The sequence below is a fragment of the Daphnia carinata genome, chromosome 7 (assembly GCF_022539665.2).
Source record: "Daphnia carinata strain CSIRO-1 chromosome 7, CSIRO_AGI_Dcar_HiC_V3, whole genome shotgun sequence".
Classification (NCBI taxonomy): Eukaryota; Metazoa; Arthropoda; class Branchiopoda; order Diplostraca; family Daphniidae; genus Daphnia; species Daphnia carinata.
This window is the reverse complement of record NC_081337.1, coordinates 4,068,376-4,085,041: the sequence shown is the minus strand read 5'-3', so window position 1 is coordinate 4,085,041 and position 16,666 is coordinate 4,068,376. Positions and strand designations below refer to the sequence as shown.

The 16,666-nt window shown below is 38.7% G+C and overlaps 3 protein-coding genes across 3 annotated transcripts; all 3 read left to right on the top strand.

Annotated features, from left to right (window-relative positions):
- The first annotated feature begins 5,718 nt into the window (after positions 1-5,718).
- LOC130695637 (uncharacterized) lies at positions 5,719-7,208 on the top strand. Its single transcript, XM_057518805.2, has 3 exons — positions 5,719-5,759; positions 5,856-5,922; positions 6,049-7,208. Exons 1-3 carry the CDS (start codon positions 5,739-5,741, stop codon positions 7,062-7,064), a joined length of 1,104 nt encoding a protein of 367 aa, XP_057374788.1. The 5' UTR covers positions 5,719-5,738; the 3' UTR covers positions 7,065-7,208.
- Positions 7,209-8,156: 948 nt separating this feature from the next.
- LOC130695654 (uncharacterized) lies at positions 8,157-9,100 on the top strand. The gene is made up of 4 exons (XM_057518822.2): positions 8,157-8,306; positions 8,402-8,521; positions 8,601-8,899; positions 8,964-9,100. Exons 1-4 carry the CDS (start codon positions 8,264-8,266, stop codon positions 9,021-9,023), a joined length of 522 nt encoding a protein of 173 aa, XP_057374805.1. The 5' UTR covers positions 8,157-8,263; the 3' UTR covers positions 9,024-9,100.
- An 817-nt stretch (positions 9,101-9,917) lies between these two features.
- On the top strand, positions 9,918-12,365 carry LOC130695528 (uncharacterized). The gene is made up of 4 exons (XM_057518674.2): positions 9,918-10,161; positions 10,320-10,578; positions 11,976-12,030; positions 12,098-12,365. The coding sequence occupies exons 1-4, from the start codon at positions 10,101-10,103 to the stop codon at positions 12,236-12,238; spliced, it is 516 nt and encodes a 171-aa protein (XP_057374657.1). The 5' UTR covers positions 9,918-10,100; the 3' UTR covers positions 12,239-12,365.
- Positions 12,366-16,666: the final 4,301 nt, after the last annotated feature.

The window sequence follows — 16,666 nt, the reverse complement described above, 5'->3', positions numbered from 1 at the left end:
TCCTTACAAATCTTATTGACGGTCGTCACAAAACGGCAGCTAATTATAGTCCTTCGTCCATCTTTGGATCTTTGTTTCGTTGACGTTCGATGTATAGGGCAGACGACGAGGACTAAAATGCGCTCAATAAGTCTTCATCATCCGCTTATGGCATATACGTAATAAATGCAGGCTCGAGAGTCGCCATCAAGTTCTATGCGTCCTTCGATGCTAATGCCATATTATTGTAGTCAAACGTTGTTTTATTTTGCACGTCAAGATATTTTCGCCTTTAAGATTAAGCGATGTCTTAATTAGGGACGATATCATAGTACGTCATACACTTCCGAATTAATATCGTTAAGTATGAGGAGATGCCACGTGGAAGCTCATTAAGATTTTAAAGCAGAAAAACGTCTGTAGTTAAGTTATTCATCAAATACAAGATGAGAAAAATAAAGCAGAATAAATAAAAGGTCACATTTAAATATGAGAACAAGAAACACGTAAAAGAGAAGAAAAAAATTTAATAAAAATGAATACATTATACAGCAGGGGTAACCAGCTATTCTCCTAATTTTGTTAAGCAATTTGTGATAGGTACATTAGTAACCCATCAGCTTTTGCTCAGATGAAACGTCGAAGTGAATCTATTTATTTGCCATACAATATATCAACGTCTTTCGTAGCGTATCACGTAGTGGTTTCGAGTGAAATGGTATATACATTACACACTGGCGATGGTGGTCTTCAGTTTACCATCTATATCCCTTCTCTTTGTGCTATATCTGTCAAACAGGATCATATGAACGTATACAATTGCATATATACTGTATATATATATATTTATATAAAGCTGAAGGAAAATAAAGTGTACACAAAGATATACAATAAATGGATAATAAGCTTTATGGTATCGGATCGAAGAAAACAAAAAGAAGAAAGAGGGAAATAAAATTACTTAAATCAAGACAAACAAATCTAATGTATGATTGAATCTTCATCCATGCAATGAAACAGACATGTATGCCCTATATAAAACCAGAAAACTATATCCCCAAATGCGTCTTTCTCGATAGATTGTCTATAACTATAACACACAGTACGTGTCTTTATTCAAATAAACGTTCGCCGTCTCGTTGAGCAAGTATTTTTTTTTTCCTTTTTGCAACGGAAACAAAATCAGCGCTGTGCAATTGACAGAATACAGGACGTACTGATTGCATTAGTCGGTATGTTTTTGCCAGTGCGGAGAGTGGAACGTATAGATTTAATACAAAAGACACGTATAGAAGAACAAAAAAAAAGAGAGTCGCACGAGTGCTTGAATCTATAGACACACGCACAAAAAGTGGAAGAAAGAGACATTGAAAAAAAAAATAACGCTGGCCTTTTCTTTTCCTCAATCGGATCAACTCTCTGAGCAGTGAAGGCATATGAAGGAGTAGCACACGAAAGCCGCACAATTCGACAGGATTGAGGGGTGACTAGGTTTACACTAGAAAGCCTTCAGCTCCCAGTGCAACGAGGTGAAACAACGCTGCTTTCCCCAGCTGTTGCGTTAAGGCAATTGTTTTTTTTTTGTTTTTTTTTCTCTCTCTTTATATTGCGTAATCCTGCTTTACTCGTTGCAAAAAAAAACAAAAAAACAAAAAGCTTTTTACAAGTACAGAAGACCAACCTGTATGTATGCCTTAATATGAAGCTCTTTCTTTTTCATATCAAGCGAAAACAAAAAATATTGGTTAGTTTGCTCTAATCGGTTCGGAAGGATGGCAGAGATTTGAATGTCGATCGGTTCGTACGCATAATCTGGCTCACATATTATAGGATCTATGTACACCCACGTGAAGGACCTAAATGGTAAAGTAAAGTCAGTTTTTTCAAGTGGCACTTATGTTTCGAGTTCGCCTGAAAGAAAGACAGTGCGCATCGAATTTAAAGCATCGCCTACATAAAAAAAAAATGAATTAAATGATGGGCTGGAAGCTTTGACGCTTGCCACTTAGACGACTGTACCCGGACTGACGTCAATAGACGATAACTTCCGGTCATTTTTATCCTTCCAATATACGTAAGAGGCTAGTAGACTCTTTTGAAGTGAATAATGTTTTTTTTTTCCGCAGCGTTTAAGATAATTAGACAGATCTCTACGGATTGGCTGTCGTCAAGTCGCTATATATTAGTCGACCTCTCATTACCAAAAGCTTCCAAGTAGACAACTTTTTGTTGTTGTTGTTGTTGTATTTTTATCCTCTTTTCAGATGATCTGCTTCTGGGCTTTTCTCAGTAGGATGTCTGAATCACCAACCCCAGATCACTAAACGTATATAGAAGGAACGGGCGCTACAGAAGGTCGAAAGGTATTGGCAGTACATGAAAGTGGTTGTAAGTCCTTTATTCAAGTATTATTGGGCTTGGAACTTGATAACTTGTGCTATGAAAACAGAGGAAACAGCGGCGAAATAGGGCATCTCAGATATCTACTGTATATGTTCACCTTTTCAAGGGCTTTGAGCACGTGATTGTTTCTAACCTACTTAACAAACAGCTCCTGTTCACTTACAGTCTTTCGAGACGTAGTTAGGCGTGGAACGAATAAAAAGAGAATTATAAACTATAGAGATGTCTTTGCCAAAAAGAGAATGAGTGCTTTTATTTATCAACTGACATATGAGAGATAAGATATTGCTTTCAACTGATGACATTCGGTTGCTCCATATTACTACACATGAGATGTCTCATGATCTTTATGTTGTTCTCTAAAATAAATCCACGTTGCTCTTTCCGTGCACTTTGCGTAGCACACGTGTGCTGTAATAACCATCCCATTCAACTCCACCCTAGTACTTGCTCTAGATATCATATACATCGTTGAATTCGATGCTTCACCTTCACCATCACGTTCATGTCAACCGCCAGCTCTGCGAACGAGAAGACAGCATTTTTTTTTTAAATTTAGTTTGAATTCATTAGTTCTTTTGCCCAAATGTTAAAATCATGCGTATTCCTTAGGTTGACTATATGCTGGCTGACCAAAAAAACTGTTGGAAACAAAAGGGAAAACATTGGAAAATGGCTTCATGACTCGGATTTCAAACATGAATAAGTAAGTGCAGAAGCTCGCCGGTTGTGTTACAGTTATGCTTTTATATACCATGATAAAGGGTGCGCTTATACCAAAGGATGCCCTGCATTATAGTATAGATATTTATGATATCAATATCTATTGTAACCTACAGTTGCATCGTGGTTCATTAAATGCGAAACGTGATCAGTTGAGGTTCTCGTGTGTGCTCCGTCGCAAAATAAGGTGATCATTGGGCATGCACGCCATCCAGCAAATATATCTTGGGATAGGTCTTTGAACACCACCTAGCGAGTTGGACATCAAGCTTTGAAAGATACACCTGTGTGTAATTAATTTCGCACGACTACAGTGTGATGTTCTATGTAAAGGGTTTAAGGTGTGTTAAAATTTTAATTTCACAAAGAGGTTAATCGATTTCGTTTTTCACAACATGATGAAAGAAACAAAATAAAGTGCCGATAGTGACCCAATTTCATTTTGTGGTTTGGCTACGTTTAGTTCAAAAACTAATAAAGGCCAATTGAAAAATCGAGCTTGAAAATAAGTCCGAGAAAATAAGCCCGACTTTTCCATCAATTTTGAATTTTCCCAAAAATATTCAGTTTAGCAATGAACAGATGTACTACGGATTCAAAATCAATGAGAATGACGAAAACCGACTAATTTTTTGATGAGATCAGTAATTTTTACGAAATAAACGGGAAAACCGGTAGCAAATATTAGCGCGCTAGTACGGTACGTCGCAGTCGTGCTTCAGTTTAGTACAAAAACTATAAGGCCAGTTGAAAAATAAGCTTGATTTCCGCGATTTCATGCAATTCTCAATTGAAATCACGTATTTTAAGCCAAATTTAAAATTTTGCCAAAAATGAAGAAGTGCAAAGGCTGCATAGCCTTCCCAGTTTTGTCAAAATCGGCCAAAAACAACATCACTTGGAATTCCATGGAAATCACAAAGTATAATGAAAATTGATGTTGATTACTATTCAGCTATTGGTGTTCTCCTTAAACCAGATGTTTTCGAAATACAGCAAATACAAGTATTTGGGCTGGATCGTGCTAGCGCTGTAGCGTACTGGCGCGCAAGCGTCGTGTCAGATATTCGGTGTATTTTGAAAACGATTGACTTAATGAAGAAAATAACAATTTTCTCGAAATAAGCAATCAATTTTCAGTATATTCTGTGATTTTCAGCAAATTCCAATGAGTGTCAGTTTTTGGACATTTGTGAGGCAAAATTCCCACGGTAGTTTTCTTCGTTTATTTCAGAAACTATAATTCCCATTAAAAAAAAAACTTGATTTCCGTGATTACAATTCAATTCTGAATTGATATCACGTATTTTAAGCCAATTTTGAAATTTGGCAAAAAATGAAAAAATGAGAAGGTTATAGCCTTCCCACTTTTGTCAAAATCGGGCAAAAACGAAATCTCTTGAAATTGAAAGAAAATCACACGGCATAATCAGTATTAAACATTGATTCTAACCGAGTGATTGAGTTTATCGTCAAACGAACCGTTTTGGAAATAAGCGGAAATAATATGATGTATTCGCACCAACTTGCTATGTTGATTACGTCTTTTGAATAAATATAAGCTTAATGGAAAAATAAACTTTATTTTGATGCTTTTCATTCAATTACAGATCGAAATTTTGTATTTTAAGCCAAATTTAAAATTTAGCCATAACTGAAAATAAGCCCGACAAAATAAGCCCGATAAAATAAGCCCGACTTTTCCATCAATTTTGTATTTTTCAAAAATCTTTAATATAGCAATGAATATACATGGCTTCGATTGAGAATTAAACGATAATCACGGAAATCAAGTTTATTTTTCAATGGAGTTTGTAGTTTTTCAAATAAACGATTCGCGCCAGTACGTTAGAGCTCTATCGTGATTTTTCTTTAGAGAGCGTCGCGTACTGGCGCGCTAGTTTTTTTTTGGCGTATTTCAAAAACGGTTGAGTTAGTGGAAGAAAAAAAAACAATTTTCCCGGAATCAGCATTCAATTTTGAGTAAAGAAACGCAGATTACGACTGAACCTACTGGCGCGACAACAGTGTATGTATTCCGTTTATTGGCAAAACCTTCCCCCTTTTTATATTTTTTTCAAAATACCAAAATACCGCCTGCGTTCGCGCCTAAAATATTTTACGATTAAAGGCATTTACATGTTGTCGCAAGGAATGGAATCATTTTTTTTCCAATTGTATTTCAAACTATTAAACTAAATGGCACAGCTCTTTGACCACGTTCCGCTTACATCAGCGCTAAAAAGCCATTAACATCACTGGCTGGTGATACAAGTAAAATGTAATTATAAAACGCCTGGTTACCTATGATCAGATCAGGTCAGAAGAAGATGAAGAATATTGTTTGCTGTAGACAGCGATTTGAAGTTGGTACAGTTTTTCGGCCTTTGTGGCTAACTGCGCTAGCATGTATGGTTGGTGGTTTTATTTTCTAGACCGATGCCCAGTTTCTGACGATAAAGCTATCCTACTTACTCGTGTGTCCGCCAAGATGTCACGTTTCTCTTTCTTTCTATTTAAATTTATTTACCGCAGCCCGTACGGACAGTCAGTATAACGACGGGTATATAAGCATCGATGTCGCTGCTCCATAAGACACATCACTTCCTGCTTCACAGCAAGAGTTTACTAACATGGGAACCACTGGACGATCGGTAAGTAAACAATTGAAATAATGATAAAAAATTTAAATCAGAAATGTACGATCAAATTATGATAATTCATGTAATTCTTTCGCTGTTCGCTTTTAGGTTCTTCTGCTGTTATGCCTCGTACTGGCTACTGCCCTACCAGAATCCAACCGCGAAAAGCGATCCCGTTAGTATTGGGCATGATTTTGTGGGATCTGATTGTTTGGAAAACTTAATAACTAATGATTTCGTTTAGCTTAAATCCTACTCTTTATCCATAACAAAGCTAAATTTGTAATTGCTTTTTTTGCAGCGGATGGACATGGACATCATGGGCATCATGACCACGGACATGATCACGGTCACGACCACGATCATGGACATGGCGGTGGCGTTCCAATTCACACTCCTGATGTAGGTGCCGGATATGGTAGCCCAATAGCTGTTTCGTCTTACGATACGAAACCGGATCAACAGTATTACGATCAGCAGTCCTATTCTGCTCAGCCATCTGTACCTTCCTACGGTACCCCTCAAGGATCCCAACAATACGAAACAGCTCCCATCTATGATTCCCCCGCATACAGTGCTCCTGCATACAGCCCTCCTGCATACAGCCCTCCTGCTTACAAGGCTCCTGCATACAGCCCTCCTGCATACAGCCCTCCTGCATACAGTCCGCCTGCATACAGCCCTCCTGCTTACAAGGCTCCTGCATACAGCCCTCCTGCATACAGCCCGCCTGCATACAGCCCGCCTGCATACAGCCCGCCTGCTTACAGTCCTCCTGCTTACAATAATCCCAATCCTGTTCCCCAATACTCCTCACCTACCCCTGAAAGTTACTCAGTTCAAGCTTCACCATCTTACAATCCTCCTGCACCCCACTACACAGCTCCTACTCCTTCATATAGCCCCGCAGCCCCCCAGTACACGCCCTCGGCTCCTTCTTACAGCGCCCCAGCTCCTCATCACAGCCAATCCTACGAGGTACCTCAACAATCGTATGAAGCCCCACAAGAGTCGTACGAAGCTCCCCAACATTCTTATGGAGCCCCAAAAGCTAAGAAACCCAAGGGCAGTTATGGCGCCCCAAAAGCTAAGAAACCAAAGGGCAGCTATGGAGCTCCAAAAGCCACCAAGAAACCAAAGTCCAGCTATGGACCTCCTCAGAAAGCTTATGGTGCTCCTCAACAGTCGTATGGAACACCATCGCCGTCTTATCAGGCTCCTTCCTACCAAGCCCCGAGCCCATCTTATCAAGCCCCAGCTTATTCTACTCCGGCCTACACTCAACAAGCCTACTCTCCCCAAATCTATGGTCATTAAACACTGCGTGAATCTGCTGGCTGATTCGCATACTTTCATCCTCTCTTAGACTACTTAAGATGCTTTATTATACATTCCAACATTTTATTTGCAATACAGTGCTTACCAGGCATAAATTAGTATCTGGATTGGACCACTAAATTTTCTGGAAAGGGGTTATCGACCATAATTCATCCCTTTTCCTGAGTCTTATAGGCCTCCTGTAAAGCCCTCACTGTGGTGCCTAGTTTGTCTAAAGAAATTTGAAAGGCTAAATGGTTAATTGTTCATGTTAGTACGTTTGAGAATGCAAAACGATTTCACAATATACACTGTAACTCGATAACGTTTGTTACTTGTATAATTTTGTGGAACGGCAAAGGTCGGTCAAATGTCACGGAAGTCAACCTTTTTATTTCAACGTGGTTTTCCTGCGTCGGCGTGCGCCGTAAAGAACCTAGTTTGTCAATATCGTTAAAGTCGATTGCGGCATAGCTTTTGGCCCCGTTGTTTGCTTTCAGTGCCGTGCAATCGAAGCATGACGTGTGAGGCATTTTCCAATAGCCAGCGGACAAACGCATACTGCGTATCACGTGTGACAGTCGACTCCATTGAGTAGTAAAAAGAACGCCGCAAGTGCTGCTTGCAACTGAGCGTAAACCGTTGAAACCTGTAATCAACTATACCACACCTGATTGGTCGGTCCAGTAAATACGTCCGGGGATAGAATCGAATGATCGCTGTTCCAGTCCCAGTTTACCTGGAACCTCAATTGATTGATGGACTTCATACAATGACGGTACACAAGCGATTGATTTGGCTTTTTCTTGAAAGTACGATTTTATTTATTATACGCTGCTGTAACCGGTCGTATATGTGGCAATACAATTGCAGGTCCATCAATTGTACGAAACAGAAAAAAGGCATCGCTATCACTCTTCTGTTTGCCCTTTTTTTCGTGTTATTCTTTGACACCTGACGTGAGCAAATAAGAAACCTACTGGTCATGCGTTCCCGCATATACGGTCACGATTGTGAAATTTTAGCTCTGCGTCAATTCAAGGCGTGTCCCACCGCTGCTTATGCCAGTACAGTAAAGGACTTCGGCGCTTGCGAACGTCCCCTTTTGTTAGATCACTGATTAGTGTACATCAATACGTACACACTCATCAACCGTGAAGGTATCTTTTGGCCGCTTCGTGGCGCTTTTCTATCAGAACATGGCGGATGCCACTAATCTGAACGATGCTCCATTCGACTATGGTAAACATATTGATTTTCTCTTTTTTAAAATGAAAATCCCAACAAGGAAATCGAGAAAGTAAATTCATATATTTTTCTGGTTTTTCTTTTCAAAGAACGAACGAAAAAAACGATTAACAAGATTAAGAATAGGTCTAGCGGATTGTCTTCGACATCAGAAAAATCAGGAACTGCTTCACGGACAGCTTTTCAACGGACTCGCTACGCTACAGCTGGTAACGACAGACGCTTGTGAAACTATTGTTGGCAATTGTTAGGCAGTAACATACTTTTTTTAATGATTTCTACTGGCAGAAGATGAACGTGTGTACAAAACGTACAGCACGGGAACGGCTGCGCAGCAAGTCAAGTACGACGGACATGAACTGCGTCTCATCGAGGACGAAGAGTCCGATTGCGATCAGCCATCAACGTCAGAAAGTGTCAACGGACTGTCAGTCAACATCGTGCGCCTCAAACCACGCGCTATCAGGAAAGATTACAAGAAAAGAGAAGGTCACACCAAGAGCTTGAGCAGTGACGTCCGCCATCGACCAATTAACGATAGCGAAGAATCTGTGGCAAAGGCAAATGCAGAAGTGATGCAAATCGTGGTAAAGTCCATAGTAATAAAAGAATTTTGGGCTATCTTTCAATTTTTTCAAATTTATATTATAGCGATTGAAAGAACAGAAGGCAACGAACACAAGGCAGTTCAGTCCTCAAAGGAAGTCATAAGCACGAACGCTGAAAAACTTGCTCCAGGAAGAGGAAACATTACGTTCCGGTTAAAGACACGCAAGGACTAATGTCAGAAAATGAAAAATCGTACAAAAATCGATTACAAATATTTGTTAATGATTTTTAAAAAGTAGATAGTCATCATAGGTATAAAGCTTGTGTAGGTTACCGCAAACTCCGTGTTGTAATGATGAACTGCCATACATTTGAATACTAATACACGAAATACAGTCAAATCAATTTTTTATTGACACGAGCTTCCAAACAACAGGATGGAAAGAAACACAATAAAAAGTATATTCTAAATAGGTGAGGAACCTTTCGATGTTATTTCCTACCAGGTGAGAAACCGAGGGCACGATTAACATCTATCTGTTATTCATCACTAGACGACAAACGTCTTGGTGCCTGATTATTATATTTCTTCACAATTTTTGGTGTTACTTCGCAATTCTTCAATCAAAGAAAACCATTGTGAGCGTCACGAAGACTTTATATTGCCCATCACATTTCGTGGTACGGTATACCACCTTTGACTTTGTTGTTCTACTTTACACCGCGCCCACAAAATCCGGGGAACAAATAAAACGAGGGCAATACATCAAGGTAAATAATGGCAAAATTATGTTTGCGTGGTGTGAAAAAGAAAGCAATTTGACAGCGACAGCCATTAAATTTCGTCCGTGATAAAGGCCAATGTATCTTAGCGTGGGCTAGACTATCAAGCCAATCGTGATTAGTATCGCTGCACAGAGTAGGCAGGAATGCGATTGCGGCTGAATACAGTGCACAAAGTCATACATTGCTGTATCGATATGGGCGCCGTTCCTCGTGTATCATACTAGCCATTTGACTTTGTTCATTTCTTGTCCACCGACTGAAGGAAGAAGAGCCAAGCCTGTTAGAGTCTGCTGTTAATCGAATAGCAGACGGGTGGTCACTCACCGAGTACGCTCTGCCTTTTTGCTTCTTGGGGCCAAACTAAGAAAACATCCATAAAGAGTGCCCTCATTTAATACCTCTTAAAACTTAAACGTTGACGTTTATTTTCGTTATTACGAGCATTTGTTCATCATGTACGGAAGGGACTCTCACGAAGAAAAATCAGAGGAAGAATACGATGTCTTCGCCGAAGGTAACTGTTTCGAAAACTATTGAATTCACCTGTTGCTATACGTTTAGTGCCCTATGCAACTTAACTGAAAGTCTGCTTCGATGATTTGTCACTCTTTTCTTTAATCACTCAAACGAAGTCGATTCATTCTGTCACTTTCTAATGTTGTTTGTATCAAGCGGAAAAGGATAAGGTGGTCAAGACTTTCAGCAAAGAATTCGCCATTAGCCAAATTAAATGGAATAATAGGCAAGATGGAGAACTATTTGAAAGCTATAAAGAACTAGTGCTCGTCGATCCAACCGAAAACTCTGAGACATCAACAGGAGCAGCAAAAAAAACTCTACAACATCGGGCGCCACGTTTGAATAGTATTCCAGCCGGTGTCTTGTTTTCGTCACTTGCTTCTTCCATGGCATCGCAGGACACTTCAGTTCGGTCAGTTGTACATGTTTATAACCCAGGGTATATTATAGCTATAACTATCCTAGGTGTAGCACTAAAATACTTGGGCACTTGAACAGCCACGCTATCAAGTTTCTTTGGCAGGCTTTTGGGTTGCTGTGTGCTTTAAGCGGGTGTCGTTGTACACTGCAGTAGCGCGTGGCAATGTTGTTCATAAATAGAGGGGTAGTTGCAAAGAAGAAAAGAAGGCTATAAGAGATGTCTGAAAAAAAAAGCATTGCCATCACGACAATTCGCTGTAAGGTTAAAATAAAATGTCATATAGCGTGATTGGTAGAGAGATATATATACAGGCAAACGTCTGTAAATAGTTTAAGCAATGCGACATCGTGCATAGGCCTAAAGTTTGCCTGACAAGGTATCGCTTCCGATCATTGGTTGAAGCGTCTACATCAACTTTGTTTGGAAATAGAACAAGCATGTATAGCACTCGTGCATCCAATTTTGGCATGTGTTCGTACACGATACGCAGTTTGCCTTTTCGCCAATGCAGCTATATTTAAAGCAGCGACGACCCCCTGTTTTTGCATAAAGTTTTCAATAGGAGTTATTATTTTCAAGGCCTCGAATTAATGCTAATAATAGAGCAGTAATATAACCGAAGAGGCTTTCAAATCTGACTATGATCAATACAGATAAATCGAAAACACCCCCATTTGACATGTGATCATTTATATGGCACTTGATGGCATTGTATGCGTTATCGTGACAGTCTGCGTGCAGTTAGCCTCGGCAATCGATTTGATTAGACATCGTTGTGGCCTAGATACAGTAGAAAAGAAAATGTTACAAAGAAATGGCACGGCTATTTGGCATTGGATGAAAAGAAGCGCTACTTACAATTACAATCGGGAAAGATCGATCATCATTTCTTGGTCCGGTTGTTTCACACGTAACGATACTGCCTCATCAAAGAGTTCCCTTTGGCATGCGTGACGAGTTTATTCCTTCGCGTGCGTCAGGTACACGAGCTATTTCCTAATTTCGTAGGGGCCTATAATATAATAGGTTTGTAAGTAAACTCTTTTTACTTTTGGCAGTGAAATATACGGAATACAACGTTGTTTTTGTTTGTTTGATTGTTAAAGAAATTACCCTTCTATTGAAAAACAACAAATGGCAAAAAAGTATTGGAAGACATTTCAAATTGAACGATCGCAAGACCGTAAATGTTGATACATCAATATGTCCAACGGCATGCTATTCTGCCGTGCCAATTCTTACTATTGCAGTTGCCTAATTATGGGCTATATCATTTTATAAAACATGAAATTCATCAGGCATATGTACGTTGTGCCCTCCCATATATCATCGATATCGCTTAAGTACATAGGCTTATTTATTCTGTCTGTATTCAATGTTGATGACAGGTCGGATACGAAGAACGCTGCTAGTCACGCTGTCATGTTTACATCTGGCACTAAGGTAAAACTACCAACTTCATCAATTTCATTAGTAATAATTGTTGTTTATTTCTTTCGGGATGATCAAGGGTGGAGAAATGGATCCTGGGCACAAAAAGTTGGATGCCGAAGCTCTCGCTTCCCATTTTACATCCGAACTGGGGTTGGATATGGAAACACGCAATCGTTATTTGAAGAAATCAGCGTTCGGCAGGACGACAACCCAATAAGACGCAATACTCAGGCGCGCGAGATTCTGCTTATGGTGCCATTTAGTAGTAAGAAACTGAGTCAAATGAATGCATTCTAAAACCCAGCGTCAATGCTGAAGATCATTAAAATGATGGGACTTTCCCATTTGATATTGGCACGTATCGCCATTTGTTTCATGACAGTATGTAGCATAACATTTTCGTAATTTCCCTTAAATAGGCTTATCATTTAACAGTTACTGTTTCCTATATGTATTTAACAATTTACCCTTATACGTCAAGAATTAGCATTTAGATTAGTTAAACAATTACTTGCAACAAAATTTGTGTGAAAAATTGGGTTGCACAGCGTTATTGTTTTGTTTTGAAAATGGTAGTCTTAATCCTTTGTAGTAAAAATTCGCTTTCATTTGCGTCCTACAGTTTATTTTATATCTCCCTGCTCCTAAATAGTCTTCTTCAAATATTATGTTAAAACAATTACTTTTCGGTATCAGAAGATGCTTCTATAATCAACCCTACACCTGATGCAAGACTCTGTTCGTGTCTTGTTTCACTTTGTTCTGTCTCACAGGTTACTTACGTTAATAAAAGTAAATACTTAAAGCGCTAGCCAAAGAAAATAAGTGTGTTGCGATAAGAGCAGTTGGGCTCTTTTTACACAAACAGCTTTCAATTGGACACCAAATGGCGTATTTTTTAATAGATCTAATTTTTAAAAAGCTAAATAATCAGTTTTTGGACAAGCCGCAATCGTTATTGAAATTAACGGAAAGAAAGCGCTGGTGGAGCGCTGGCATGTTCATCCGTTTCTTTTGTTTATGTATTAAAAAAAGGCCAACGTGAAAACAGAGTTGATTTCCATGATTACTGGGTAATTTTTAATCGAAATCATGTATTTTAAACTATATGTTAAATTTCGTGAAAAATGAAAAAGTGGGAAGGGTATAGCCTTCCCACTTTTGCCATAATTGGCCTTAAACGATATCTCTTGAAATTGAACAAAAATCCCACGGCATAATCGAAATTTAACGCTGATTCTGATCACGTGATTTACTTTCTCGTTTTTTCGTTTCGTTCGCCATTTTTTTAAACAAACGGATATTATGTGCTGTAGGCGCACCAACTTTATGTTATGGTTTTTTACGTTTTTCTTGAATAAATATAACTCAATGGCAAAAATAAACTTAGTTTTCGCGCTTTTCATTCAATTTCTAATCGAAATGATGTATTTTAAGCCAAATTAAAAAATTTAGCCAACGACAAATTAAGCCCGACAAAATAAGCCCAACAAAATAAGCCCGACTTTCCCAACAATTTTGTATTTTTTTTTAATGTTTAATATAGCAATGAATATACATGTTTTCGATACAGAATTAAATGGTAATCACGGAAATCGAATTAATTTTTTAATTAAACTTATAGTTTTTTAAATAAAACGATTCGCGCCAGCGCTTTTTTTCATTACAAAACCGCCGCGTACTGGCGGGCTAGATTTTGCGATTTTTTTTCAAAAACGGCTGACCTAATGAAAAAAAAAAATTTTTTCGCAGAATCAGCATTCAATTTTGAGTATATTGCGTGATTTTCAACCAATTCCAATGAGTATCAGTTTTTGCAGTTACAAATTTTAAGCCCGACAACATAAGCCCGGCCTTGTGTTTACGACCTTTTATTAAAAAACTATAAGGCCCATTGAAAAATAAATCTGATTTTCGTGATCAAGATTCCATTCTGCATCGAAATCATATATTTTCAGCCAAATTTGTGATTTGGCCAAAAATGAAAAAGTGGGAAGGCTATAGCCTTCTCACTTTTGTCAAAATCGGCCAAAAACGAAATCTCTTGAAATTAATCAAAAATCACACTGTATGATCAAAATTGAGCGCTGATTTCGGTTCCATGATTGGTTTTCTCGTGAAACCCACCGTTTTCAAAATGAAACACAAAAAGTGATGTAAGACCCGCAACTTTATTTTTGGTTTTTTACGTTTATTTCAAAACCTATAAGCCCCATTGAAAAATAAACTTTATTTGCTTTATCAGCATTCAATTTTGCATCGAAATCATGTATTGTAAGCCATATTTGAAATTTGGCCAAAAATGAAAAGTGGGAAGACTATAGCCTTCCCACTTTTGTCAAAATTTTCAAAAAACGAAATCTCTTGAAGTTGAACAAACATCACACCTGCATAACCAGATTGCACGCTGATTCTGAATATGTGATTTATTTTCTCACTACACGGGCCGTTTTTTAAATAAACAGAAACAATGTTCTGTAGGCACACCAACTTTATAATTAGGGTTTTTTACGTTTTTTTGAATAAATATAAGCCTTATGTAAAAATAAAGTTAATTTTCACGCTGTTCATTCAATTCCCGATCGAAATGATGTATTTTAATTCGAAATATCAAATTTAGCCATAACTGAAAATAAGCCCGACAAAAAAAGCCTGACAACATAAGCCCGACTTTTTAGTGTTCAATTTTCATCCATAAAACGCTATCATATAGGGGTTTTAGTACTACCATTTTAAATTCTAATAACTCAAAAACTGTACGCCGTTCATAAAAACGAGTTAGAGTTTTGTGATCCTCGTTTTAAATCTAAATCTAAATAACGAATATTTTTTTAAAGTTACTGTAGGATTGGAAAAAAAAATCATGAAAAAGTCGGGCTTATTTTCTCGGGCTTAAAATTTAGACACGGGTGAAATACATGTGTATTCTGAACTAGAGCTGTATAGAATGAATGACAATGACATGACCCAAGAATATTGCCGAATGAAAGATGATGTCAATTGCGAAAGTTGACGTGAAGTGAAGGCAAAGTTCACCAGCAAAGCGCCTGGCGTGAACTACCAAACCCGTAAAATCAATGATCGATCAAAAGTTCTTTCTGAAACGTTCGAGTATAACGCACTTGATCGGCAGGTCATAAAGGCGAGCAATATACCCCATCTGCTTCCATACGTATACAGTACGTGCATCAAAACACGAAGGAGAAACGGGACGGGAACGGAAGTGAAGGGCAACTGTAAGAGCCCACTATGGGATTTTCGAAGGGGGCGGAAGCATCACGGTACTCCCGAAAGCAATGACTGTTATAGTCTCACGAAAGTTGTCTACAAATAAAACGTGAAAATATTATTTCGAGCTAACGTCGCCATGCCAACCCATGTCGATTTGAAGACTTTGAAGGGAAAAAAAGTAAACAAAAACAAATCTACATGTAATAGAAAAACCAACATAAACATGGTTTGCATATACTTGCGCGCATTGGCATGGAGTTATTGGAGTTATTGTGTAACTTTTGATTACGCCAACTATCCAGGGTCGTACGTTCAGACTGGCCCGATTTATTTTTTGCGTACTAGGATTTGGGCAGTTGGTAAACCATCACTCTTGCCTGTAAAGCAAGTTACGATCGCATTCTATTGCTCCATTGGTAAACAATCTTCGCATACGACCCAAATTTGAAGTTCGTGTTACGTTAAAAGCAATCCTTATTCTCTTTTTCGTGTGTCCAAATCTTTGTGTTGGGTTTTTTTCTTTAGTGTTTCATCATGTTTGTTGAGTATATTACGAGAGCCCTAGTGAAAAAGAAACGATTCCATCATGATTTCGGGGGCGGATGGCGCATGATTACCAGCAGACTTTGACGTATCGGAGGAAAACAAGCAACGCACACAAGTCGTTGATGGTTCCCAAAAAAAAAGAAAACCATTGGCAGCCACATCGATCGTTTTTCGTGTTCATGTTAGTCGTTCATGATTGAGAAGGTACTCAAAACGGTGCCACGCGAATCGTCGACAAAACAGCCCATATCGAAATCAAATTTTTTGTTTCTCTCTTTGGAAGAAACCGTTGCGTTCGGACCGTACAGACTTTACCGTTTGAATACAAATGTACATGCTTTTGATACGGCTATTACTTCTTCTTTTATTTTCTTCGTTTCATGTTTCTGTTTCTCTCAATAGATTATTTCTATAGCCAGATCGCTTTCTCATTGCAATAGACCCGCCCCACGCGACGTGCATTATACGCTCGATTTTCTTCAGCACCGGGGGGGGGGGACCTTCGTCCCTAACGTATAGATACACAGTTTACTGGAAGTTTCGTCTATACATTGTGCGTGATATGACCGGAACGCCCCACATTTGTTAGAGAAAACAAAAAGAAATCGAGAAATAGCTGAAAAACAACAAATACGTGTCTCGGAGTTGCGCGCTGCACATCAGATTTGTAACAGTATTAGAATACACAGTCAGTTAAGAGTCTTTTTCTTTTATCGGGAAGCAACGAATAACCCCCTTTTTTTCCCGTAATATAAATTTCTATTGTGGACACGCGCGTCTCTATTACAACAAAGTTTTTCCCGCCGACGGAATGAAGGCCCCACACGGCCGTTTGCAAAAGGAACGGGTTGACGGTCAGACTGCAGCA